The sequence below is a fragment of the Tachysurus vachellii genome, chromosome 5 (genome assembly GCF_030014155.1).
Source record: "Tachysurus vachellii isolate PV-2020 chromosome 5, HZAU_Pvac_v1, whole genome shotgun sequence".
Taxonomy (NCBI): domain Eukaryota; kingdom Metazoa; phylum Chordata; class Actinopteri; order Siluriformes; family Bagridae; genus Tachysurus; species Tachysurus vachellii.
Window position 1 is genome coordinate 16272428 of NC_083464.1, and position 26094 is coordinate 16298521.

Consider the following 26094-nt stretch of genomic DNA (forward strand, 5'->3'; position numbering starts at 1 on the left):
AAGCCAGAGCAGATCACAAAGCTCTTCAAACCACTGAGTGCATTTAATCTGGACAGACTGCTGCCGTGAATGTGCTTGGTGGATTCCTTTAACAGCTCATATTGTCATTTTATCAGGGAAAATGGAATGTCTAATTTTGTGTAATCGAAGATCGTTTCTACTTGTCGGTTTCTGAGAGCTGTCAATTCGAGATGCCGTGTTTCTTCGCTTGCAGGTTCACTGTCCTCACACTGAAGTAGACATTTCGGATCGGGTGACGGATAGTGTGGACGACGCGGAGTCACGCTTTCAACGAATTTAGTACTGTGGACGATGATGGTGGAGGAAGAGGAGCTGGATACGCGTGCACTTGACCTGGATGCGGACTTGGAGCCGCGCAGCCGCCCGCGCTCGTGCACCTGGCCGCCGCCGTGTCCCGAGGACTTCCCCACGGCAGCAGAGCTCAGCGGAGCTCCTTGTCCACTGATAAAGACAGAAGCCGAGATCGGGCCGCCGTGCAGATCAGGGCGGAAGAGTGTGAACCCCGCCGAGGTGAAGCGCGAAGCCGGAGCCGCGCCGTTGCCGTGTCTAAGCGGCGCTGCGCTCGATGTCGCCGGGCAGCTGCGCAAAGCCAAGTCCTCAAGGCGCAACGCATGGGGGAACCTGTCATACGCAGACCTGATCACCCGCGCCATTGAGAGCACGCCCGAGAAAAGGCTCACCCTGTCGCAGATATACGATTGGATGGTTCGATACGTACCTTATTTCAAAGATAAAGGAGACAGCAACAGCTCGGCTGGATGGAAGGTAAGACGCACGTGCGCTTGTACGCAGAATTACTATTCTGCATCCACCACACCGTTTTATTGTCAATTTATTTATTTTTGCATTCTAACTTTATGGCTTGTATCTGTATTGTATTTATACATATGCAAGCCACATTCCGGACTCTCTTAGTCTATAGAGAGAGTATTTTTTTATAGACTACTCTATTATTAGATCAAAGAGCACTGGAAGTTTGGCAGTATCCTCTTGAGCATTTCTTGAGTCCAAATATTTTGTAAGTTTAATACCTGGATCAAATGGTGCCAAATGTGCTTGGGACAACCGCGGTTGTATGCTCAGTTTATTGTGTGGTATAATTACCAGTCATTTCTATATCCGCACATCACACTGCCCTGTCTAAACACATTTGAGTAATTATTTCATAAATTGTATATTTAATTTGGGGCATCAGATCACTTTTAGAAAACATATTCTATTTATAAAGCACATCTTTTCAACAATAGAAAATTAAATGTAGACTTTTTATTTAGTTTCAGAGGTCTAGTTCCTGACCAAAATGTATACTATTATTATGCCTACTATTATTATTTATTACAAGATATCAAATTAAATAATATACTATAGAAAGCAACTTAATAAGCAGAACGCTAAGAATTATAAAAGTCATTAAATAAACATCAAAAAAACAAAAAAAATCAACTTCCACATTTGCAGTGTGCACAGAGAAACACCCTTTTACACTATCTTTAAATAGTTTAATTACACCATCATCTAGTTGCTTAGCTAGTCTGCAACTTCTTTGGGATTTATTCAAATAGATTTGTATTAATAAGCTTGTTTCTAATCCCATCCTTAATTTCTTTATCACATATATTATTCTGTACTTTTGAACATCACTATATCCAAATGGTTTCATTGCCAGTTTGTATGGAATGTAGATTTGATTAAGGAAGATAAGTGATAAACGAGCCTTGGGACATTCTACAGAACACCTGACTACTCCAGATACTTAGGACACTCATGCACGGTATCCCTAAGGTGGGCCAGAATTGCTCATGTAGGTTTCATCTATATTGCAGCTTAATCATTCTGACAAGGTTCTGTCTGTTCACCATTTATTAAGATCACTGCTGATAATACAAAACGTTTGGTGTAAAATATAAAGATATGATTTTAGCTGGGTGTTACTTTCCAATAAACATGCCATTTGTTCAATTACTTTAGTTGACACATTCATTTACAGTGAGACCAGACTTAGATTTAGTCATTTTACTCACTGTCAGTAGTGATTGTGTCAGTAGGTTTTAAAAAATGTCCACTGATGGGAGACAAATTCACACTGAAGACCCAACCATGACCACAGCTTGGTGGGTCACCGCTATGTGGGCTGAGCGAAGAAAAAAAGAAATGTGCATAATTCCAAACCCATAAGCTTTCAATGGACTCGAAGTTTCCCTTGGCCAAGGTACCTGGGCCTCAGGCAAGGTTATTTAGTTTAAACAATATGTACTGAGGTGTGTCTACAGGTGTCTGAGCTCCATTATCTTTTCCTTGTGACAGGACACTGTGCTAGTCAACCACAGAGTGGACTTCATATCTTTAGCACTACTGTCCCAGTGCAGGCTTGCATAAGGGTAAATTAAGGGGTTTACCACAAGGACTTTTAGTCTACTACTGCAGCAGTTTTTAGAGCTTGTCCAGACATAGCCTGAGCCCAGGTAATGAAGGTGATTAGACATGCTTTTAATAGCACACTTGTGCTCAGTTATAGATATGACCCTGTTTCTGATAAAAACAATATCAATAGTGTTTCAAAAATATACCATAAACACAACCATATAGACTGCTTAGAGTAGGGACCTTTCAAACTGACATTTCCTAAGTAGTGCTGACTAAAACATTCCCATTTTGTGACGAGTACCTCACTGGTGATTTATCAGTGATAATCTGTCTTAGTTAAATAGCAACAAATTACTCCCTGAACGCTTTCTATTGCAGCTTATGTATGATTAGTACTTGAGAGGCAGTGGAACACATTCACTATAAGAAGAACACTTCAAAAATGTCTTTAAATGCAGCATACAAATAGCAGTATAATAAGACATTCTGAGGAACAGAAAGTCTAATAAGGTTCTGTATCATTTTATTTCATAGTGTGGAATCGCAGAGAGCTTCTGTGCAAAAAAAAAAACATGAAAAACAAGAGTGTTAAATAATTTCAATATGCAGCTTGACCTATGTCCATGTGCTCTGGTTGAGGAGGTCAGGTGTATTTTTCTGTGTAAGTAAGTAATCATAACTCATTATATTTGCATGTTGCATGATTTGTTTGTTTGTTTTACCTTTACTCAGTTTAAGACATTGCAAACCTAAAGATTAACAAAGCTCTCGAAACCCAAAAGTGGCTCTCTGGAATTCCTGAGATTTGATCTAAGAACCTTTGGATCACTGGAACAGAACCATAACCACTGAGCCATTACTATTCTGTTGTGAAGTGTAATTAAGTTGACCATGTGGTAGTTGAATCCTACTGACAGTGCTGAGAAAGTGGTGTCTTATTCTGTAGACGTGTGTGTAGGGGGATCCTCTGATCAGTGTAACAGCATGTCATCGCTGCGTATTATGTAGCGCTCAGATGTTTTTTTTTGTGTACAAGGGCATGGCTGAAGGAAAGTATTTAAAAGAAACACAGTTCATCTTGATATTTGTGGATATCTGTGAGAATGCAAGTGTCAGATTAGCTAATTGCTTTTGCTGCAGTATACTGTGATTTCTTGGTGTTTTTTTTTTTGTGCAAATATTTGAAATTATTTCGTTAAGTGTTTGGTGTGTGTGTGTGTGTGTGTGTGTGTCTGTGTGTGTGTGTGCAAGAGAGACAGAAGGGGGAGAGAGCAAGTGATGGAGTGTATGAGTGTCTGACCGCTGGTGTTCTGATGCCAGGGGATTGCAAGTCAGGTCAGAGCGTGTGCCAAGCAGTCAGTCATACGCTCTAATCTGAAGTGACGAGAGCGTTATTTATAACGTGTCTTTAGGTACGAGCACAGGCCAGCAGGGCAAAGGGTCAGCAGCCTGCCATTGCATGCAGACTGTCACAATGAGAGCAAGTCAGTCTGTGAGATGGGAAAGACTGTGAGTAAAGAAGGAAACACTGAGGGAAATAGGAAGACTAAATAAAGACTAAATAAATAAAGACTAAATATTCTAATCGTTTTAAAACAGTGTGTATTAATTGGCGCTGTATGATTCTAAATAAATCACATTTCAGAAATACATGATCCATATAAATGTATGGTTATCCATGTTATTGTTTTTCCGAACCCGAAGTCCATGCTTTTATGGTGTAGTATTTACGAGCCATATAAAACACAGTCCTTATAAATGGACTCATAGCACTGTGAAGTGGTTACACTGTGTGCACGAGTGAAACTATAAGGACTGAAGCTCATTTTTAAGGTCAGGAATAAAAGATAAAAGATAGAAATTAACCCGAGGTGTTATCCATATTTTATTGCTGTTAGTGAGAAGATCTGATAGATGATGAAGATGAAGCAACATGAACGTGAAAAACAGAAATATATTTTCTGGTGAGTGCAATTACACTGAGATTATGTCATCTATTGAGGTGACATACCATGCTCAAAGGGGAACATCAGTGGATGCACTGGACTCATGACACATAGCCTTTGGCTTCACATGGCTTCTCACTTGTCTTCAAAGCCACACATGGTGCACAGATTACACAGGATGTTGCAGAGCCAGACCAGAACTCAACTCAAATCCCTGTTCTCTGTAGTCATAGAATATTACAGTTACTCATGCATATTTCATTTGTGAGTAATATGATAGATTAGTGAAGACTACATTAGTCTGTGCAAATGCACCATTTTCTGGTTAGGCTAAACTTATTAGTTTCAATTACTTAAACATTTTAAATATAGTTGCGAACACTAAGACATGCTGTGCAGAAGGTGATTCAATATCAGAATCTCCAGATTGATAGATTAGGAAATGCTCTTGTATTCTGAAACAGCTTGATTGCTGCTTTTTACATCTACTTCTTCCTTAATTCTTAAAATGAAATAGGATGTGTACTGTGAAGTGCCTCTTCAATGAAGTGTGCTTTTTCTGGCTCTTTGGATTAGACTGATGCACCAGGACTTTATGAGTACAAAGTGGTCAGAGCAGCACATGTCCACACGAAACTTAGAGTGCAGCCATACGAGTAACTCGAAGATGGAAAGCAGGCAGGCAGGACTGCCTTTTGGAGTGGGTGCTTAATTTGGAATGACTGATTTGGCCATATTTGTCTTTGTTCACTTGCTGTACATGAAGTGTTATAATGTGTAAGGAGAATAAACTGCACTGTGTGCAAATTCCAAGAGACCAACAAACATAAGAATGTGTGGGCACGTGCCAACCAGATGGTTGTACACAGACCCCTGAGGTACACCGGACCCACAGAGCCAAGTATAGGCCTTGACTGCATCTTGCCTTTTAGCACCTAACATTATTTTCCCAGCTCTGCCGTTTTCCCTGCTCACGTGCAAGAAGGAGTCTGTGAGCAGTCATAGAGAAGAAATTATGTAGTGATTCAGAATAGTTTGAAAAGATCTGTCCGTTTAGCCATCAGTCAGATCCTGATGATTCCATATATCTTATAAAAAGGCCATGTGCTCGTCACCTTCTGACATCAGTAAACGTTTAAAAAGCATTCTATGGCCAGGTGCCATGAAGAGGTCAGGAAATGTCTTCAACTGGATAAAAACCAAGAACAAACTGTTCTGCCTATGAAAGTGGATTTCAATAAAGTTTTTATTTGCTCCTTAGTATATGTTCATCATACATAAGATTAGACTAGATTTGAGTGCAATATTAGAATAAAGTATGGATTAAGAAATCTAAAGAAAAGTATTGTGTGTACCTATGAATAACAAGCAGACACAATACATATCTTGTCTCTTTGACAAGTTCACAATAGTCTTTGTGAACTATTGAAATGTTTTTGCACTTCCAATCTCTCTCATTTTTTTTTACCTTTCACACTGTGGGTCTTGATTTTGTTTGTGTGGGCATTCATGGGTCTAAAATTCTGTTGTAGTGTGTGTGTGTGTGTGTGTGTGTGTGTGTGTGTGTGTGTGTGTGTGTTTGTGACACATTTGTCAGTCCATTGGGTATGTCCTATTACCTACTTTGTGTGAGTGAATGTGTGTGTGTTGTGCATATTTGTCAGTCCATTGGTTATGTTCTATTACCTACCTTTCCAGAGAGAAAGTGAGAGATAGCGAGAAGCATGTGTGTGTATCTGTGTGCACTTGCATTCAAGTGAATGTCTATGTGTTTGTGAGTTTGTGTGTGTGCGCATGTTCGTGAGTGTTGATGGGCTCAGTGGGAGACTGGGTCCTGGGGGAATAACTCTCGTTAATAATTCAGACGAGGCTCATTATCAAGGCAGTGCAGATTTCTCCCTGATTTCACCTTAATTGCAGGCAGCCTGCTCCACTCAGGCAGTCTGTAGTCACGCTGTGCTCTCTCACTTTCTCTCCTTCGCTCTTTCTTGCTCTTTCTCACTCTCTCTCTACCTCTTTCTCATTGAACACACTCAAATTTATATACATATATGCAGATTTGGAATGAAAGCCAAAGAGGATAAAATGAACAGTGTTGTCTCTAATTGGAGGGTATCTATATTATTCTACATCCAAATAAAGATCATAGTCTCTTTAATGCATAATGACCATTATGATGTCATATGTAATTAGCAAATTAGCATAAAACAAAATGGCTATGTTTAGTAATTGGTTTTATTTCTGATCAATAACAGCCTAAGATCTGTGACCCATGGGAGTGACCAGATGCTTAGTATCTTTTCAGGTGTTGCTTTTCCAGACTTGGAATGTAGCAGTTCTTGACTAGTTTCTGACATTAAGTCTTGTCTTCAGTTAAAAAACCTAATGGTGCTAAGGGTTCCCTCTACACACACACACACACACACACACACACACACACACACACACACACACACACACACACACACATTATGGCACATCTACACTCTTGCTCCCATTACTAGATCAATGTATATTATCAATACCTGTCACCAGTTGCCACATCATAGATACCTGTCACCAGTTTTTTTAGAAACCTTATTTTGTTTAACCATGTGTCTGATTGTTCAGCCTCATGATAGTCTGCAGTATTTGATATTTTGCATAGAGTAAACAGTGCTGCTTAAATCTTTTGTTTAGAATCAACTTTATTCAATATTTTGTTTGTGCTCATGGAAATGAACTAATGATACATTGACAAACTACTTACCAAATAAATGACTGAGCAGCCAGTTGTCTGCGACGATTGTTAATGATTCCAACAAATTTCATTGCAACACGCCTTTAGCCATATAAATCAAATCTGATGTGTGTATATGTTAAAATATATGATTCCCATATACATATATGTAGAAAAGTTGACCTGCTTTTCTATAGAGTGAAGGCATTTTGCAGTATGGGGAATATAATACTTCAGCATATGCACCTTGTCTACTAGCTTAAGCCTGTGTGTGGTGGCCTGTGAAAACACTTCACATGGAAAATATTGACCTTTTCATTTAATATGTAGTTTTAAATGAAAGGTTCTCTAAGACTGAAATTTAATGTTTATTACAAAAATTAGAAGGGAAAAAAAATTCAATCCATTAAATATCACAAACATTCATTAGCTGTATCTAGAAGCATCTGGTGTAATATATGTTTGTTTGAGTCATTTTAGTGAAACACAATTAACTATTTGATTGATGTGCTGTGTATGTGGACACTAGCCTACAAAATCTGCAACCAAACATTTAAATATTTAGCTTATGACATAAAGTCATAAAAATAGTTATTTTGACTTAATTTCTTGCAATAATTCAAAAGCTACATATAGCAGGTTTTCCCACATTGCCCCACATATGTAACATGTATATTTCTCTGTAGTTCCTTCTTACAGATTCTTCTGTCCTTTTACAGAGACAAAATGATGGAATGACTCCCATTTTTTTCCCCAGACATCCACAATATGCTAATCAGCCCAACTACTCATGTAGTTGTGAAATTACATGCCATGTTAATCCACAATATTTATAATCCTCGACATTCCTGGGTCAAAGCTTGCACAAGCTGCAATGCTGCCATGAGTAAGTACAAGTGCATCCCAAGTTCAGCCACAAGTGTTGAGATTCTAGCAAAGTTCATATTCCATACACAACATTATTGAGCTTCTCTATGCCCATTACTATATAGGTTCTAATTATCAACATGTTAGTACTTCCATGAACTCTCATATATCAGGGAAAGAATGTGGAAATCTGAGAAAGTGTGAAATGATCGTAGCAGCTTGACAGCAGGCTTTTGGGAGAGCGCTGAGATGTGTGGATTGATTCAGACCCAGCGACATGGCTTTCGCTCGTAGGCTGCTGCTGAGTGCTGATTGATGGCTATTAATGTGTCTTGTGAGGAACCTGAGGTGATTTATGCCTTAGAGAGTGCCATATCTCACGCTGCTCTCCTTTTCAGCTGAAGCATACTGACAGGCTTAGGAAGGCTAGGCATACTCTCCAAGGTGAAGTGCAGCTCTCCTATGTTTTGTGAAGCTATGAGCCAGGGTACATATAAATACCTGAACTGAAGCACTAATCAAGGATCAGATGATTCTGTCTGTTCAGGCATCATTCATTACGTGCTCAGTAGCTTAACTGAAGCAGAAATAGTGCATCAGTTCAGATCCTGTACTCCAGCTGCAGGAATGGGAGAGGAATATGAAGTGTGACATCTCAATGCCAGTGTCTACAGTAGAGGGCAGACCAAGGGAGGGCATGCTGGCTGTGGCTGCTTACCCTTGTCATCTGCTGAGTCTGTGTATGTGTTGGTCTTTCTACTGGGTAAAAGATAATATGTGCATGGAAGAGCACAAGAACTGTTGGATAATCCGGAATCCTGTTGATTAAAAAAACAGGCTCTGTGTGCTTGCTGTACAAATTCAGATTTTCAGCACTGTGTTAAGTATGCATATAACTATAAATAGTTGGTTAGGAACACATTTAGTGTAACCAAAATAGAGTGTCTGGTTCAAATGTCTGGTCCACAAAATATTCACTTTCCTGGCCAGCTAGTACAAGTGATTGGTAAATATTCAGTTAACTTTTTCAAATGATTGCTTCAATGTGGCAATATGTTAAAGAAAAAAAACGAACAAACAAAAAACTACTCAACACAAGACCCCACATAGCTATAGCTCGATTTGGTGACTTCTGGAAAATTGCTATTGCCCACAGCATCAACCCCACCAAAATGGTATTTCTTAAGTCTGCACTATTCTGTGCAGCAAGCAGCTTGATTTTGTTTTATGGATGTGTAGGAGCAAAATTTAGCAGGACTAGTGGGTTGTGGATGTGGCATGTGGTCAGACTTTGGTAAGGGAGTATAGTAGGAGCCAATGTCAGACCTATTATGAGCGGGACAGCTTTTGGCGTAGGAGGTGTAATGCACTGGAAGTGACTCAACTGTGGTTTCACTGTTTTACAACGTTTGCTTCTTATGGATTTCAACGCGGTCACTAGGTAGCAGAAGTGTGTTGCTTAGGCAGTAGGTCACTATTTGGCTTGGGTGATGGTGGAGTTATTGAGGGGATGTTGCAGTGAGTCAGATGGCTGAGACGTGGCAGTCCTAGGTGGATTTGTGTGTCAGTGTGGATGAAAGTAGGTCAGGATCAGAGCATATGTTTAATATTCTGACCATGTGAAGGACGGCAGATAGCCTGTCATGAACCCAGCTGGTTTTCTCTATCTCTATTCATCCCTCTGTTCCCTCTCTCCCTCACACTTGTAGTCCCCTGTGTTTTTTCTCCTCACACTTTCCAGTCTCCCAATCTTCATCTTTGTGTTTGTTTCCACCTCTTGTTTAACATTCTTCTCACTATTTCTGCGCACTCTAAGAATCTATAAATCCCTGACTCATCCATCTCCTTCATTCCCTCCAGTTCTCACTCTGTTTCTCTCAGTCTCACTCCACTGCTTCCTGTGTCTTCTTACTGTCTGCTGGTTAGTGTGCAAACTTGAGACCCCTGCACCTACTGTGCTACGGCTGTCTCGCTATGCCTACACCTCTTTTCATGAGTGACACTTATGGGCAGCTCCTGACAAAGTGCAAAGTCTTCAGTGCTCTCTCTCTCTCTCTCTCTCTCTCTCTCTCTCTCTCTCTCTCTCTCTCCACCACCTGAGACTCACCTCAGTTTATGTCTAGATGGGGTTTGTTGGTGACCTGGTAGAGCACAGTGACAGAGAGCTGCCATGTGTTGCAGGCGCTGGGATTCTGGCTGCAGCCTGCTAGTGTTCTCAGGTTTTTCAGTGATTGAGAAAGGTCAGGGATGGGGTCACCTCAACCTCCATTCTGCCAGCATGTGACTGCTGCTTTGGAGCAGGGTTCTAGCCTAGGCTTCAACATTGCTCCCACTACTTTTTGCCTGCTGAGAAAAAAGGTTGAGTGAAAAGTAATAAAAGGAGAGGGATGTGGATAGAGTTGCAGGTGCGGTATACAGAGGGAAATAGCACTCTTTAAATCAAGTGTATATCCATTAACACACACACACACACACGCACACACACATTATGGCACATCTACACACTTGCTCCCATCAAGCACTCACTCACTGGCTGAAATGTGCATGGTTTCTTCACCAGACAGCTAGATTGCTAAGCTTCTGGTATAAATCAATAATTAGATGAATGCAATAACAGCTCATAAGAGGAAGGCCTCTCGATTATGGACAAAATAGGTGATTGGCATGAAGTGATGGAGCTGTAAGGAAGAGTGGTATTTTGGGAATGAACAGTCTCCATTATGTAGGGAAGACCATTGCTTAAGAGTGGCAGCGTGCATTTGTGCATTGTTAATCTATTTTTCCTAAGAAATCAGGTTGGTGAAGTCAATCTGCAATTCAAACAAAGTCTGTGTTTCCAAAAGAAAAAGACTGATAAATAGCTCCTAGGCTAAAGGCTTGTGAAGTGGTGAGTTTTCAGATAGGAGGATCATTTAATTGTGTGCTTGCTTTTTGTGGTTGTTTGTGTTTTTTCTTAAGTATGTATGAGGAAGATAAGAAATCATGATGGCATATAGATTACATGGCGTGGGATATGGACAAAAAAGGTACTATTGTACTGACATGATCAAGGAATAATTCACATGATGTGTATGTGTGTCTAAAAGGTACTTTAGTTTCTTGTCTGGTATTTCCTAGGTCATCTGATGCTAGTGAATCTGAAAGGAATATCCATGCTTTTTTTTTTCTAACATTTCTTCCTTAACTTGATCACTCATCATCTGAGCCCCCAGTGTATTGTACTTCTAGCATTAGTCATTGTTTATACCTTCCTATAGCACTGTGTCAGATCACACACAAATTATTTTATTTTTCTATATTTAGCATAGTCACAGAGGGAAGGTGAGACAAAAGTAGTTTTTACAGAAGACAAGATGTGTGTTTTGGAATGTCTCCTCAAAGAGAGTCAAGGGTTATGAGTTAGAAGAGAAAATATGGCAAAGATGAAAAGGCAGAGAAAAGTGCTGTAAAGAGAGGGAGGGAGACAGAGGGAGAAGAGGAGAATCACAAGAAGCTGTGATTTGGTGTAAGCTCAGACTGGTGATATATGACAGGATAAAGGGATGAAGAGAAATGGGTGGTGGAGACAGGCTAGTATAAAGCGAAAGGGGAGGAGAGCGATGATTGCGTGACTGAGAGGAAAGTGCATAGCTCTGTGTGTAATGCTCTCAAGTTGGATATTAAGAGGAGCTTGCCTCCTCTCCAGTCTCTCTTTCTCTCTCTCTCCCTCTCAATCTCTCTTTATATGTGTCTCCCCCTTTTTCTCTCTCCCTCTACCCCTCTGTGCTTCCTATCCATCTGCACTAATGATCCACACTCCCTGCCACAAGGCCAGGCTGAGTGATGCCCACTGACAGTATCACTCATGCGGAAACATTGCAGTCACTGGCCAGGAAATGTTTCTTACACACACACAGTGTCAAAATGCAAACATATTGACCAATTCCCCAGATCCTCAAAGACAATACTGTATTATGGGCTGTTGCTGCAATACTGTTATACATCAACACCTTAGACGATGTGATTTAATTGTAAGCCAATGCAAGTCCATAGAGAGAAGAATCTCTGCACATTTATATTTAAACTATGTTCATTAGATATACTTAATCACAGATTTCATGTAAAAGTAACTACAATTTCCCAGTCTGTTTTAATTCGATCACAATAATCAGCACTGCCAATTACATAAAAATGGTATACAATCATATATATCTCATGTACAGTTATGTGAGAATACTTTTACAAGTACATATAAATTTCACATTTAAAGACAAGAGAAGCAGTACTAAACAGTAAACTGGACTGTAAATTAACATAGCGGATTTGCTATCCTTTGTCTGAGCTCTCACATAAAATGAGATACGCATTGTCAGATCTTTCACCTGTGAAAAGTGCTTAATAGTTTCCTTATGTGGTTCTCACATCAAAATGCTACATCAAAATGCTACTCTCCATCCAGATAAAGTTTAATATTCTTGTAGTCAGTTATGTAACTTAACTAATTCCATGGTTTATGCAAAATTAACATTTCCCGAACGTGTCCACGTATGTTACTGAACACATTTCAGTAACTGATAATCATTAATTCAAACTCTATAATGCTGTGAGTGCAGTTAATGACAAAATCAAGTGTATCTTTTCTGTAATAGACAGGCTAGTCAAGAATCCTTAAAAAGAAGTGTCCCACTGCGTCAATGAATCATTACATCATGATATGATCTCTCAACCTTAAAAATTTTACGGTTTTATGCCGGATGCCCTTTCTGATGCAACCCTCCCGTTTTTATCCGCGCTTGGCTCCGGCACTAAAAGATAACACTTCCGTGGCTGGGTTAGCGCTCTTCCCGGGAATCGAATCCGGGCTGCGGCAATAACAGCATGGGATCCTGCCACTGGATCACCTAGGGGCTAAAAGAATTTCATAATATAAACAATAAAATTAAGCCTCTAAGTAAACCTCTGTTTGGTGTTGATCATGAATTACATTTGTCAGACTTTCTTATCCTTCCAACTTCCATTTTTCACATTTATACAGCTGGGTAGCTGATGGTTAAGCATCTTGCTCAAAGAGCCCTACAGAGCCAGTTTGGTGATGTTGGGATTTGAACTCATCCTTCTGAATCAGTAGTCTAAGGTCACACAGAAATATATTAACACCAGTGTTACCTGCACATAATTTACATGTGCAGCTCTAACCCGATCAATTCCGGTAGCATGCCTTATAACATCAGTTCTTATGATGTTATTCATCTTGCTTGTTGATGTACATTTATAACCAAGAGGTGGTAATGGCCTCCACCTGTTCCCTGTCTGTGGCTCAGCAAGACTCTTGGTTCCTGCTGAACTGCATGACAGTTAAGGAGATAAGCAGAAGCAGATAAGCAGAACCCTAGGTTGTGGCAACCCTTGTCTCTAGCAAGAGTGTAATTGTGTGCGTATGCATGGCATGTGAGTGTATACCGCACAACCTTTGGCCTCTGTGTCCTAATCCTGCTTTGGCCTGTATGCTAATTTGGGGGGCTCAATAGAGATAAAATAATCCACGTTCACATGCTTCATGTGCATATTCACAATCCAGAGCTGTCCATCCTTAACACATGTCCCAGCTCTGCTGCTGCCCTTGTCTGCACAGTTAGGACCAGATGTATCAGAGGCCTCCTACGCGTGGCTCAGTTTGCTTCTGGGAAATTGGATGTATGTCATTCTTTTCTAAGCTTCCTTTAGACTCTCTTCTTTGTGCCATCTGTCAAACTGTGCCATGTATAGTGAATGTTATATGCACTATATTGTAAAAGAAAATGTAATCACAGAGAGCACAATATTAGACATTAGATCACTTTAGATTATGGTTCAAACTACAAAAGGTGCTCACTATATAAAGTCAAGTCAAGTCACATTTTTTAAATACACAATTGCACAATTAAAGTGTAGAGGTACAATAATTGAAGAGGTGTTTTATTGACAACTCTACTCTTTTTGGTGTTCATTTGTACAACTGAAGAACCTTTATAGATCCAGCTTTCAGAATCATACTTTGTAGAGACACCTGAAGCACCTCATAAACTTAATTTGCAAACTTAGAATTAGTTGTCAGTTTAACATTTGGCCTTATATCATAATCATTTTTTATTAATATGATAATCGTCACTAGTACATACATTTGCAAAACAGATTTCTGCATTCTATATTCTCTTTTAGACTGTCAGTTGTATTCTAAATCTTGACAGCATCCATAATGTTTTGTTGGAGGGGGATGTTGATGCTACATTAGTGCAGTAGCACCAAGAAAGATGAATTGACTTTAACGTGCGCAAAAACAAACAACAACAACAACCAAAAAAAAATAGCTGCTCTGTGTAGATGCTCTTCACCATAAATCATCAATACAAAACATGACCTAACTGGTCAACAGACAGATCCATACATTGTATTAATGGCATTTATTAATGGTTTATATGTTAGCAGAAGTAATCTATGAAGACTAACAGAACTCTATGACAGAATCTTGTGTATCCAAGAGTGTTGATTCACTTCAATTACACGCTGTGTCCTTGTCTTTCATGAAACATAAAAGTACTGAGTATATTTCACAAGTTTCATTAGTGCCTTCTGACCTTCACAGATAAAGGTCAGGGACAGTGTTCAGGAAACTGTAGAAAAACTGATGTAAACCAGATGTCATTTGTACATACCGCAAAATAAACAGTTAGAACTAATTTAGAAACACGAATAGAGTATGCAAGTTTGTGGTGGAGGCAGGAGAGGAAGGGTTGGGGGATAAGTGTGCATACACTGACAGGACTAAAGACTGTCCTTATTAAGATTTCAGGAGACTGTAAAAGGTCGGAGCATGCCCCAACATCCATATTCCACCCTCTGAAAGCACCGTCCAAAACTCTTTTACCTCTCCATCAGGCGCTCCTGTGGGGCCATTAGCCATTCACGTGCCCTCTCATTAGAGCAAGAGTTTTACTTAAGCCATTGGACTCAGCAGTCTGCGGCCACAGCACACATTAATATTTTAGTAGCTCCTGTTGAGGAGCTGAGAGCCAGTTGCCACTTTTGGAGTATAGAGCATCTACTCACTTATCCTCTTTCTCTCTTACTCACTATTGTTCCTTTACCATCTTCCATCTCTGTCCTCAATATCATGCAAGCCCCTTTTTACTGGTCCCACACTCTTTTGACCCTCTTCCTTTTCCCATTCTCTACCTTTTTCCACTCCCACCAAAAGACTCTAACTTGAAGTACCTTAATGGAGCTTTTTTGTGTCTATGGCTAAAGAGGAGTATCTCTTCATTTTCCTCTTTTTTGTCTTTAAAGAGAATAATTGCTTCTTTCCTTCCTCTGTACCCCATCTACAGCCCTATCTATCCACTTTTATATCTTTCCTTCAGTCTCCACTAACCCTGAAACCAGCTTGTAATCTGAAATTTTATCTAATCACTGTGATTTAACAGCCTGAATGCCATTATCATCATAGGATGATTGGGTTACAACTATTGAGTGTTTTTAGAATATGAGATTTATCAATGAGACCAAACTATCAAAATTACATGTGCATTGAAAGACTAGTCACACTACTGATACACTGGTCTGATTGATGTGTGATACTGATTTTTAGTGATTTTAGTGAGGTTATTGCACAGAACGGAAAGCACAAGTAGTTGCTGCAGGTGTGTTGGTGATCAGATGGTTCTGAACTAGAGTTTAATGATGTTCTCTAAAGCCCAGTCTTCATGAGTTTTAGCAGCTACTGAAAAGAAACCCTTCTTGTATCTGGTTGTTTTAGAACTCAGTGTTTTGTAGCGTCCACCATAAGGAAGTTCAAATAAAAACCATATATTAGTACTTATAATGCCATTATCATGGATCACTTAGAAGAGTCCTGTTTCAAGAGGCATAGGAATGGAAAATGCTTGAAGTACTGCTCAGAAAGTACTGCTCTGTCTTTCGCCATAATGTTTATGAAAAAAATAAAAACCAACAGATTATTCAGGACATTACAACAGTGTCTGAATCTAAAACCAGTAATTGATATTGACGTGAGGTTTCCATATTTATCAGTTGGTATTTGCTTTTTTGCTTAATCATTCAATCAAATATTTGACCAATCTAACCTAAAGATTTGTTTGCTGCTAAATGTAGTTATTAATAAGAACAATTTTTGCTCAGATACTCCCTTCAATGTTAATATATACGGTATTTTGTTATAGATGGTAAATTCTTTATGTAGTTGAAAATTCACTATGTCTTTTTATTCATTGCCCCCCTTGTCCTAAACTCCCCTGATCTGCCTCCCTTCCCCCAAATTCCCCCATGTCACTCCCTTGGGGAGGGATAGTTGGCTGGGAGAGAACTGGCTGCTATGGCAACAAGAGCCCTCCCTTTCCCATGGGTCTCCTTAGCAACTGGTCGCTTGGTACTTCTGTTTTAAGAGTGCCCCGTGTGCCAGGCTTGTGTGTGCATGTATATGTTGAGTGTGTTGCAAGAGGTTGCTGCTCACCAATGCATGACTTGGTCATCAGTTGCATGTGTGAGCATGCCTGTGTGCTGTTCCTTAAGCTCTTAGGCTTCTTTTATTTCTAAGGAGGTGATTTTGAAAGCAGTCAAGGCTGCCTGCCTTGTCATCAGAAGTCAGCAGAATGAATTGCATGCACATATTCATAAGGGTTTGAGTTAATCTAGCTACCTAAGACTTTGACTATAGATTGAAGGTGCATGAGTGTGTGTAAGTTTAGGGGCGGGGGTGGGGTGTGTGTGTGTGTGTGTGTGTGCGCGCGCAAGAGTCTGATTGCAGTATATTCCCAAGCTCTGAAACTATAACAATTAAATCAGTGATTGTATAAATTTTGCATGCTGAACACATGTCTTGCAAATGAGTTTCCTGCTCTGTTGAAATTAAATTAAACCCAGAGAATGATCTGTATTAAAGTCTGATCAGAGGTGTGTGCTGACCTTTAGAATGTGGGAAATGAAATTCTTATGACTATGAATGAGATTATGATGAGAAAGAAGAAAAAAGGCTGCTTGCATTTGTCCTATTGTTGCTTGTCCATTTTTTTGTTGTATGGAAGATGAAGGTTATAATATAATCAAATCCTTGCACACTGCCTGTGGGCTATTAAACAGACCATCCTTACACACAAACACATACACAGAGCTGTGCACTGATGCTTACTTACAGCCTTCCCTTGTAAAATCCTGCCGTTAAAACCTGTTCAAAAATGTGCACGACTTAACAAGGTATATGGCAAGCACTGTGGAAAATGTGAGTCGAGTTCACAAGGAAGGTGTGTGGGCGTGTGTATGTGTGTGTGCACAAGGTTGGAGCAATCAAGAGCTCCCACAGGTGTACCACTCCTGCACCTGTTGTGTGAATACTCCCTGGGGGGTAGAGGGAAGGTCTGGTGTGATCTGGCAGACCAGTGCTGGAAAAGCTGCCCTCATTCTGCGCTCGTGACGCACTCCCAGCTGCTTTTGACTCGGCTGGAAGATGCGTGGATCCCAGGTCGCTCCTTGGACTGTTCTATAGATAAAGCATGGCTACTCTTGTGCTGGGTGGGGGATTTTCCGATTCCCTGTCCAGCTCTCAGATGCTCTGCTAAGCTGGCACTGCTATTTTTATCCACTCAGCCCACGCAGGCCTGTATCCACACCCAGCCACCCGCCATCCACCCAGCCTGCAGGAAACACAGCCTGGGCAATGCAATTATCACACAGTCAGGCAGGAATCACCCACCAACCCCATTACCCTCGCAGCAGAATGGCTGTCAGTTTCTGGCCACAGAGATGGCAGACGTGCTTCTCCATGTTCGTTTATGAGTTTTTTTGGGGGTATTGTGCTATTTCCAGATGATGTGCTTGTATGTACATATATTTGAGAAACCTACCACCTTTTTATGTTCTCCTATCCACATATTAATATATATTGATAGTAAATAGTCAATTATTTTTGACAGATCAACTAAAATACTTAATCTCTTGGTGATTAGATCCCTGTTTTCATAGTCTGTGTATTTTGTGTTGTAGGTTGAACAGTAGGTTAAAATTCTTTTTTTCTTCTGTTACTGTGCTACATGAGCTGAGGTCTGGAATTATTTGCTCCTTTAGAATCCCCCTCCCTGTGAGAAATGTGTGAACACATTTACCCCCCAGTTTCCATTAAACTGTGTGCCTCTGCATTCTTTATTTTCCTTCAAAGGGACAAGCCCAGCCGTGACATCAATCACAGGATGTGAATATTTATCCGCTGCTAATTTCCATCAATAGCCTAGAGACGGGCTTTGCTGACAAAACTCATTCCTGTGCCGAACAAAACCTCTTGTATCAAGTTGCCCCCCCATCATCGTCTTTGCTGTTAAAAGAAAACATTTCACAGTAAATGCAGTTAATACTACCCTCTCTCTCTCTCTCACACACACACACACTTGATGCTTATCAAACTAATGGGGTGTATAGAGAGACACTATGCAATGGCTGCTGACATATGAAATGGATTAATAATGACTGGTTGAAGATTCCTGGTCTTTTTCTGGCAGATGCTGCTCTGTGTGTTATGGTATAGCATTTTTCTTTTGTGTGGTAATATTATCCGAAAAGGGTGAGTTGATTCTTTGTTACAAGCTTCTGCTTCAATCCTATCAAGCTGTTCTTTTAGTTGTGATTATACACCCAGCAAGTTGGGCCTAAATAGTTTGACCTGTTTCATGGGCCCACTTAAGTTAACAGTGGGAGGCAGCAGATTGAAGCGGGAGGGAGAAGTATTTGTGGAAAGGAACTCCATTGTGCTACTTAGATGGTTCTCACAGTAGGCCCCAAGCTGTACCCTCAAACTCCCACCCTGTCCCCCACACAGCTGCCCTCTATGCCAGTCTGAAAAGGGCCGAGTGCCCACCTAGGAGCAGTGGTATAGGGGCAGATGGCACACAGCCAAGCTTGTGAACTAGGCTCTGTCACAGATCTCATGCAAAGATTCATGCTGTTTGATCATCACTAGAAGTTTCATTTTGGCTATGGGTAAATACAAGCAACGGAAGAGGTGACTGGATTTCCTTTCATACCAAAGTCCTCATTCGTATGGATTGGATTTCACTGCTCTGCATTGTTTAAACAGTTATTTCTATTTCACCCTTGTTAGCTAATGATGAAAACCTTGATTATTTGGATAAGGTGTGTTAGGGGAACCTTTAAATAGTGGGCCTCTTTTAGGACAGCCATTGAAACCTCTTCTATCTCGTCATGGTGTTTCCTGTTGATTATTTTGTGTTGACCCTGAGCTCTCAAGAACTGGATTTCTTTTTCAAATTGGTTGAATCATTTCTCAGTGTTGATGTTCTCATTCTGAATATTAGATTGAAACTGGGTAGGAGTGTAGCATTGAGCAGGAATCGATTTGAATAGGGTTACATAATGGGTGAAAAGGAGGACAAAAGGAAGACAGGGAGAGATTAATTCTCTGTTCTGATAATGGGTACAAAGCAAGGCTTCTTGAAACAGGAAGTCTGGACCTTTGGCTATAAGTATATGCATGCTTTTGGAAAATCTCATTTAGTGCCAAGGCCACCTGTGCTTTGGAAAAAAGTGCAAACTTGTCAGACTGGGACGTTAGTAGGTCTTAAGCTCTTAATCTTAGGACAAAGAAGACTCGGGTGAGAAGGTATGGATGTAGAAGCTGTAACATTAATAGAACTATCAGGATTGTAGTCCCTAATGAGAGCTGAGTTCAGACAGTTTTATAAAGGGGCAATTGGGATGTTAAACTCTTTTTTTTTCAGTTGATCAAGAGCTGTCCTCAAGTCTCTTTGTTTCATGATTTTGTTGTCAGTCATTTTTGTATCATTGGTGTATGCCGAATGGTGTGTGTCTGTGTGCAGTTAATTAGCAGTGTCTGAAAGTGTTTTATTGGTGGGAAAGGAGGTGTAGGTTCTGATTTTACAGCACTTTACATAGGCTCGGAGCTCTATTCAAATAGTAGTATGCAGCATCACAGCTACTTAGCTTACAGCTGCTCCCTAGGGATGTAAGTGGAATATGTGGGCCTGTATAAAGATTGAGTGAATTCTTGTTTCATTTATAGTATATATATATATATATATATATATATATATATATATATATATATATATATATATATATATATATATATATATATATATATATATATATACATATATATATGTATATATATATATATATATGTATATATATATATATATATATATATATATATATATATATATATATGTATATATGTGTATATGTATACGTATACATTTATACTCCCTGATAGGTGGATCCTACTGTTAGGGCAGGAATGAAAATAATGTATGCCCTGCTACCTTTGTGACTCCAGCCTTTTGCAGAGACGAAATTACAATGTGGTGATCTGGTGACAGACATATTTGTTTCATCCATGCCCTAACAGTAGGATTTACCTATCTGGGAGTGCCCATGAGTCAACGAGGATTAAACTATGATTGTCTGGGATTATGTGGAATGGAGCAGGGATTAGTACTGATTGCCAGTTTCTGGGGAGTGAGAGGGCTGGGACAGGGCTCAAACAGACCCTGACTTGTCTTCTGATTCAGAACCTTTCACAGAACAGAGCATATAATAATAATAATAATAATAATAATAATAATAATAATAATAATAATAATAATAATTAATATTTTCTGTTCTGATGATGATAATGATGATGATGATCATCATCATCACCAGTATAATAGAAGCGTCATCATTATCATCATCATCATCATCATCATCATCATCATCATCATCATCATCATCCTCCTAGACTTCCGAGGACATAGGAAGAGAAGAAAGAACTGAGAAATATTTTGAGCTCAGATGTTCTAAAGTCAAAGAATATTAATTTATACAATGTGGACATGGTAATAGCATAATTTTGATAGACTATTGAATCTTAAACTCCAGTGACAGAGTAATGACATATTTTGACTTTCTTGTTGATGATATTCTGAACATACCCAGCAAGTCCTACCACTGCCCTGTTGGCTTGATGAAAGGCTGTGGGGAGCTCAGCTGCAGCTTCAAAAAGCAACTCTTTCCACCTCCCTCCTCATAAGCAAACCCCACAATACAGATTTGTGCTTTATTTTGTGCTCACGTTTACCCTGTTGCCATGGTTACCCTCCTCAGTTGGAGGTGCTACCTTGAGGAGCCATTCTTCGATCACCTGATAGGAAATGCTGATTTTTTTTTATCTACGTTTTAGGTATTTTCATTTAACAACACCTTCATTGTAGATGCATATTTCATCATGTATATACATTAAGATTTTTAAAAAATAAAACCAGGAAACATATTCCATATTGTACAAAATATAAAGACATATTCTAAATTATTTTAATATTATTACTCATTCACTTAATAAGAAGAACACATTTGATGTGTGTTTCTGGCTATGCACACTAAATTATGAAACTATATTTGTTATCTCACTTCTCCAGAAACGTATAGATAGTCTGTGTAAGAAATGATTAGTAATTAAGATTATTTTGAAGCACAACTTAACCAATGGTAGATAGTCCACTAGTTTTATATGGCAGGTTATTTATGTCAGATTTGTGCAATAAATGCATCATCAAAATATTGACAATGAATCATTCACAAGACACACTAGAAAAGTCTTCCCAGGGTAGTTCATCTGGATGTATTGTTATATGCCTATATCTAACAAATAAAAATATAGTACATTTTATCTATTTTTTCAATACATGCATGCAAATAAATCTTTATAAATGCACTGCAGCAATTATGTTTAATTTTATGATTATTTAGTAATTATATTATTTATTAGATATAATAGATCAGTGATATAGATTAGTACAATAGATTTTAGTACTAATTAAAGTTTAAGACTAAAGACTAGAGACGACTCAAATTTCTTATTTTGCAGCTCAGATACTTGTGACATGACTTGGGAAAGTGACTTGTCTGCATATTCATTTCTATGACACTATGGATTAAGAATTAATAAAAGAGAATGTTGTCACTTGATTGACTACTATGTGAGTGAGCAAGGATCCCCTTTATAGGTTAGAGTAGAGACAGGGTGAGATGCTGAAAAACAAATAGAACCAATTGTGGGAGACTGATTTGTCTGACTTCATTATTTGCATTCACCACTGGCTAAACTCAGCATATTTCTTTTCTCAGACTGGGAGAGGAGGCTGGCAATGGGCCAGACTGGCACAGGCTTCAAACACAACCCAAGCCAACACACTGAACCATGGATTAGCTGACATCCACACCAGTCTGAGGGAGGAATCCCCTAGTCACAGATAAAACACAGTCAATAAACAGAATATATGTCAGCTAGTCATCAATAGCTACACAAAAATTATACTAAGCAATGAACACTTTGCAGTCTGCTACTATGAAAGCATGATTAAAAAAAACGATTGAAAAATCATATTTTCCATTTAAGTTGTTAATAGTCTATCCTTTCTTTTTTTGTCTTTTCAAATACAGAACTCCATACGCCACAATCTGTCACTTCACACCCGCTTCATCAGGGTGCAGAATGAAGGCACAGGGAAGAGCTCCTGGTGGATGCTGAATCCAGAAGGGAGTAAGGCTGGAAAAGCTCCCCGGCGACGGGCCGTCTCCATGGACAGCAGCACCAAGTACCTGAAGTGCAAAGGCCGTGTAAACCGCAAGAAGGTGGTAGGCAGAGCAGTGGTTGGTACAGTGGGGCAGGGATTTCATGGCTCCCCAGAGCAGACTAGTCCAACAGGGAAACCTGTCACAGGAGCAACAGGTGTTGGGGAGGAGTTTGAGGCATGGACTGATCTCCACTCTCGGACTAGCTCTGCAGCCTCCACACTAAGTCTGTCACCCATTATGGCAGGGGAGGAGTTAGAAAACCCAGAGGATGGTAGGTTGTCCTGCTCTACTTCCCCACATATCTATCCCAGTCCCTCCAGCACTCGCTCGCCTGTGGCACATTGCCCACCTGTGGAACTGCCACAGCTAGCGGACCTCACCGGAGCCATCAGCTTAGAAGAAGGTTACCACCACCAACAGCCCCCATGTCACAAGCGTCCTCCCTACCACTACAGCAGTGGGTCAAAAGTTCAGGGCTCCTACAGTAGCCCAGCCTATGGACAAGCTGGCATGAGCATGCTGTGCCACCAAACACCATTGCAGACCATCCAGGAAAATAAGGCCTCAAGCTTTTCTGGCAACATGCAGACTTACTCAGGCACAAACACCTTGCAGAGTCTACTTACTGGCTCACAGTACTGTGCTAAGGACATGATACTTGGCCAGGAGCATGAGCCCATGATAGTTCCTTCCAGCAGCAGAGTGGGCAACTGTCATAACTCTGGCCACACACACAATGGCACACATGATCATAACCCTGCTCATAGCCACAACAGCACCCACAGTCTCAACCAATCACACAGCCACAGCTCTGGTTCAAGCATAGCCAATAACCCCACTCATAGCCATAGTATGAATCACACCATGAGCCACAGCTTGGGCCAGAACCATCAGACTCAAAGCCATGCTGTTCACGCTCAACCCATCAGTGGCCACATGCAGTCATACAGCCATAAAACCCCATATCTGTACAGCCCTCCAGCTCACGCACACCTACCTGCCTCAACCACACTGCCACCAAACCCTGCTGGCATGCAGGGCATCTCTCAGGACTCTTGCCACCTAGCCACTGCACCACACCCTCACCCCCGGTACAGCGCCACATACCCAGGCCCACACCAGCAGGCAATGGCTGATGGACCATACCATCAAGCTCAGGGATTGGTGGGGGGAGGCGGTGGTTACCAAGGGTACCACCACCCCCATCACGGCTACCCACATGAGCGGTTACCAGCAGACCTAGATCTGGACATTTTCCATGGCAGCCTGGACTGTGATGTTGAGTCTGTTCTCCTCCATGACATGTTGGACTCAACAGAGGAGATGGATTTTAATTTTGACTGTTCTATGGCACAAGGAATGGGTGTTGGGATGGGCATGGGCATGAGCATGGGGCTCACATGCCCACAACAGAGCCACAGTAACCAGAGTTGGGTGCCTGGCTAACGTACCATGCTTTCCTATGGACAATATAAGAGATCAAACTACCTTTAAGCCCGCTTACAGCGGGACGCACCGCTTCCTTTCCAGGGAGATGCACTGTGCGTGACAAAAATAAAAAAACATAGTTTCTAAGTTCTGACTTACTCAGCCTGCTCATCTCTCTGTTTTTTTTCCTGAAATGGCCCTCTGTTAGACTCTTTCTGCTTAACATTAACCCTTTGCTCTTGCCGAATGAACCGTGATGACAATCTCAACTGTTACCCAACATTGCCTTTTTCTCCAGTCAAATCTAAATGCTTGAGCACTTTAACTGCGTAAAACAAATCCATTTCTTACTCTCACAATGGTGAGTTAGCACCTGGATGGCATGAGCTGTGGCTGGCTTTTTTATACCCTTATGGGGCCAGTATGCAGACAAATTAAACAGAATTAAATTAAACCGAAAAATCCAAAATTTCAGCAGGGTACAAATTCTGACAGTTTAATTTCTGAACGACCTTAATAACATTACTTCTTTTGGAATAAAAACAAGAAGGCAGCGATTCCTGCTTTCTCCCCCTCTTTCTCCATCTAATTCTCTCAGTGAGAGATGATGTTAGAACTCACTCACCTTCTTTTCTCACTGATAGGTTCAGCTCCCCTGCCAGCCTAGACTGGCCCATCATCCTTCATTGGCCCATTAACGACTTGATTGAAATTCAGTGTCTTGTTTTTAATCTCCAAAGTGATGCTGCAGTGATGCATCATTATTGCAGATTGAATACACCCCCTTTCCATCTCTAGACCTCTCTTCCATCTCTCACATATGTTGAGTGATGGGCATGATTAACACAGTCATCCAGCACACAGGGAGTCAGTAGACCTGTCTGTTTGTCCAGAATAGGACACACACTCACACAGAAAATTATTTGTAATAGAAAGAGCAAGGCATTAGTTATTATTTTTGTTTATGAAATTGTTAGAATCCCATTATGGCAGTTTGGTCTCTCTTGTGCGTTGCAAAAATGGGAAGTGTTGTATTGTAACTCCATGTGATGTTTAATTTTGAGGTGCTATGAGATAGACATACATTAATTTTTTAGCATTATTTTGATTTCCTATGTCAGTAATCAAAGATTAAAAAGACAAAAAAAATAATCAGGTAAACCTCAACATAGCCTAGGATTTTGCCTTATTTTATGTGTAAAAAATGGAAATGGAAAACATTAAAATAGAAAAGGGCTTGCAGTGATTTGTGGCAGTGGATATGTCAGTGAACGGACCGTTCTCTCTATAATGACTCCTCTTTTCCTCTCTCCTTCTGTGTGTGTGTGTGATCTCTATAGCTACAGTCCCATGCTCCTTCTAAACTTGCTCCTTTCCTCCTTAAGCACGGCTGTGCTCCATAAAGCAGCCGGGAGGGAAATGGGGCGCGTCATTATGGCAAAAGGTCAAGGATAACTTACTCCATCAACCCTTGCACTCAAATAAAGCTACTCAGCTGGCACGGTTTTGTGACGCTAATCCATGACCCAGTGGGATATCCTCAGTACAGTTTTTGTTATCATTATTTAATGTTTGCCCCAGTCCTCTGATATGTCAGACTGCACACTGCTTTCTCTGCTTTGCCTATTAACCATAATCTTGTGCAAGCTGTCACTGCAGTACCAGCCACCTTGACTCATCAGACATGCTTAAAAGAAGCCGTGTTAATGCAGATATCAGAATAGTAAGCTCTAATATTAAATATTTAATATATAATGTTATTGTATGGAAGTGAGGACTAACTACATGTGTCTCCTTCCTTCATTTTGTGTGTTTAAGGAATTTCTCTTTCTTTTACTGTTCCATGACGTTTATTTTGTATAAATATATATATATTGAGAATATTGTATTATAAGTTTTTAAGATGAAAAAGGATATCTCTTTCATTGTTTCTTTTTTAAGAGAATGTATCTCATCATTTGGTGACTGACAAATAAATGAAATCAAATGTTAATCATTCTGCATATACCTGGGATGTGATTTATATTTTATATTATATAAGGCCATTGCAGGTTTTGTATTGGTACAGTAATTAGTACTAAGTAGTTTACATTCTTCACTTATTCATAAATGGGTGTACAGTGTATAGCACGTATT

The 26094-nt window shown here is 40.1% G+C and overlaps 1 protein-coding gene across 1 annotated transcript; it reads left to right on the top strand.

The window, feature by feature from the left end:
- The first annotated feature begins 312 nt into the window (after positions 1-312).
- Positions 313-25228, top strand: foxo6a (forkhead box O6 a). The gene is made up of 2 exons (XM_060869217.1): positions 313-786; positions 22396-25228. The coding sequence occupies exons 1-2, from the start codon at positions 313-315 to the stop codon at positions 23974-23976; spliced, it is 2055 nt and encodes a 684-aa protein (XP_060725200.1). The 3' UTR covers positions 23977-25228.
- The last annotated feature ends 866 nt before the right edge of the window (positions 25229-26094 follow it).

What these genes read in the sequence shown, in the direction of transcription:
- foxo6a (XM_060869217.1), top strand. Translation starts at nt 313, where the DNA reads ATGATGGTGGAGGAAGAGGAGCTGGATACGCGTGCACTTGACCTGGAT. An exon ending in ACAGCTCGGCTGGATGGAAG is followed by an intron (nt 787 to 22,395) that starts GTAAGACGCACG and finishes TTTCAAATACAG; the next exon opens with AACTCCATACGCCACAATCT.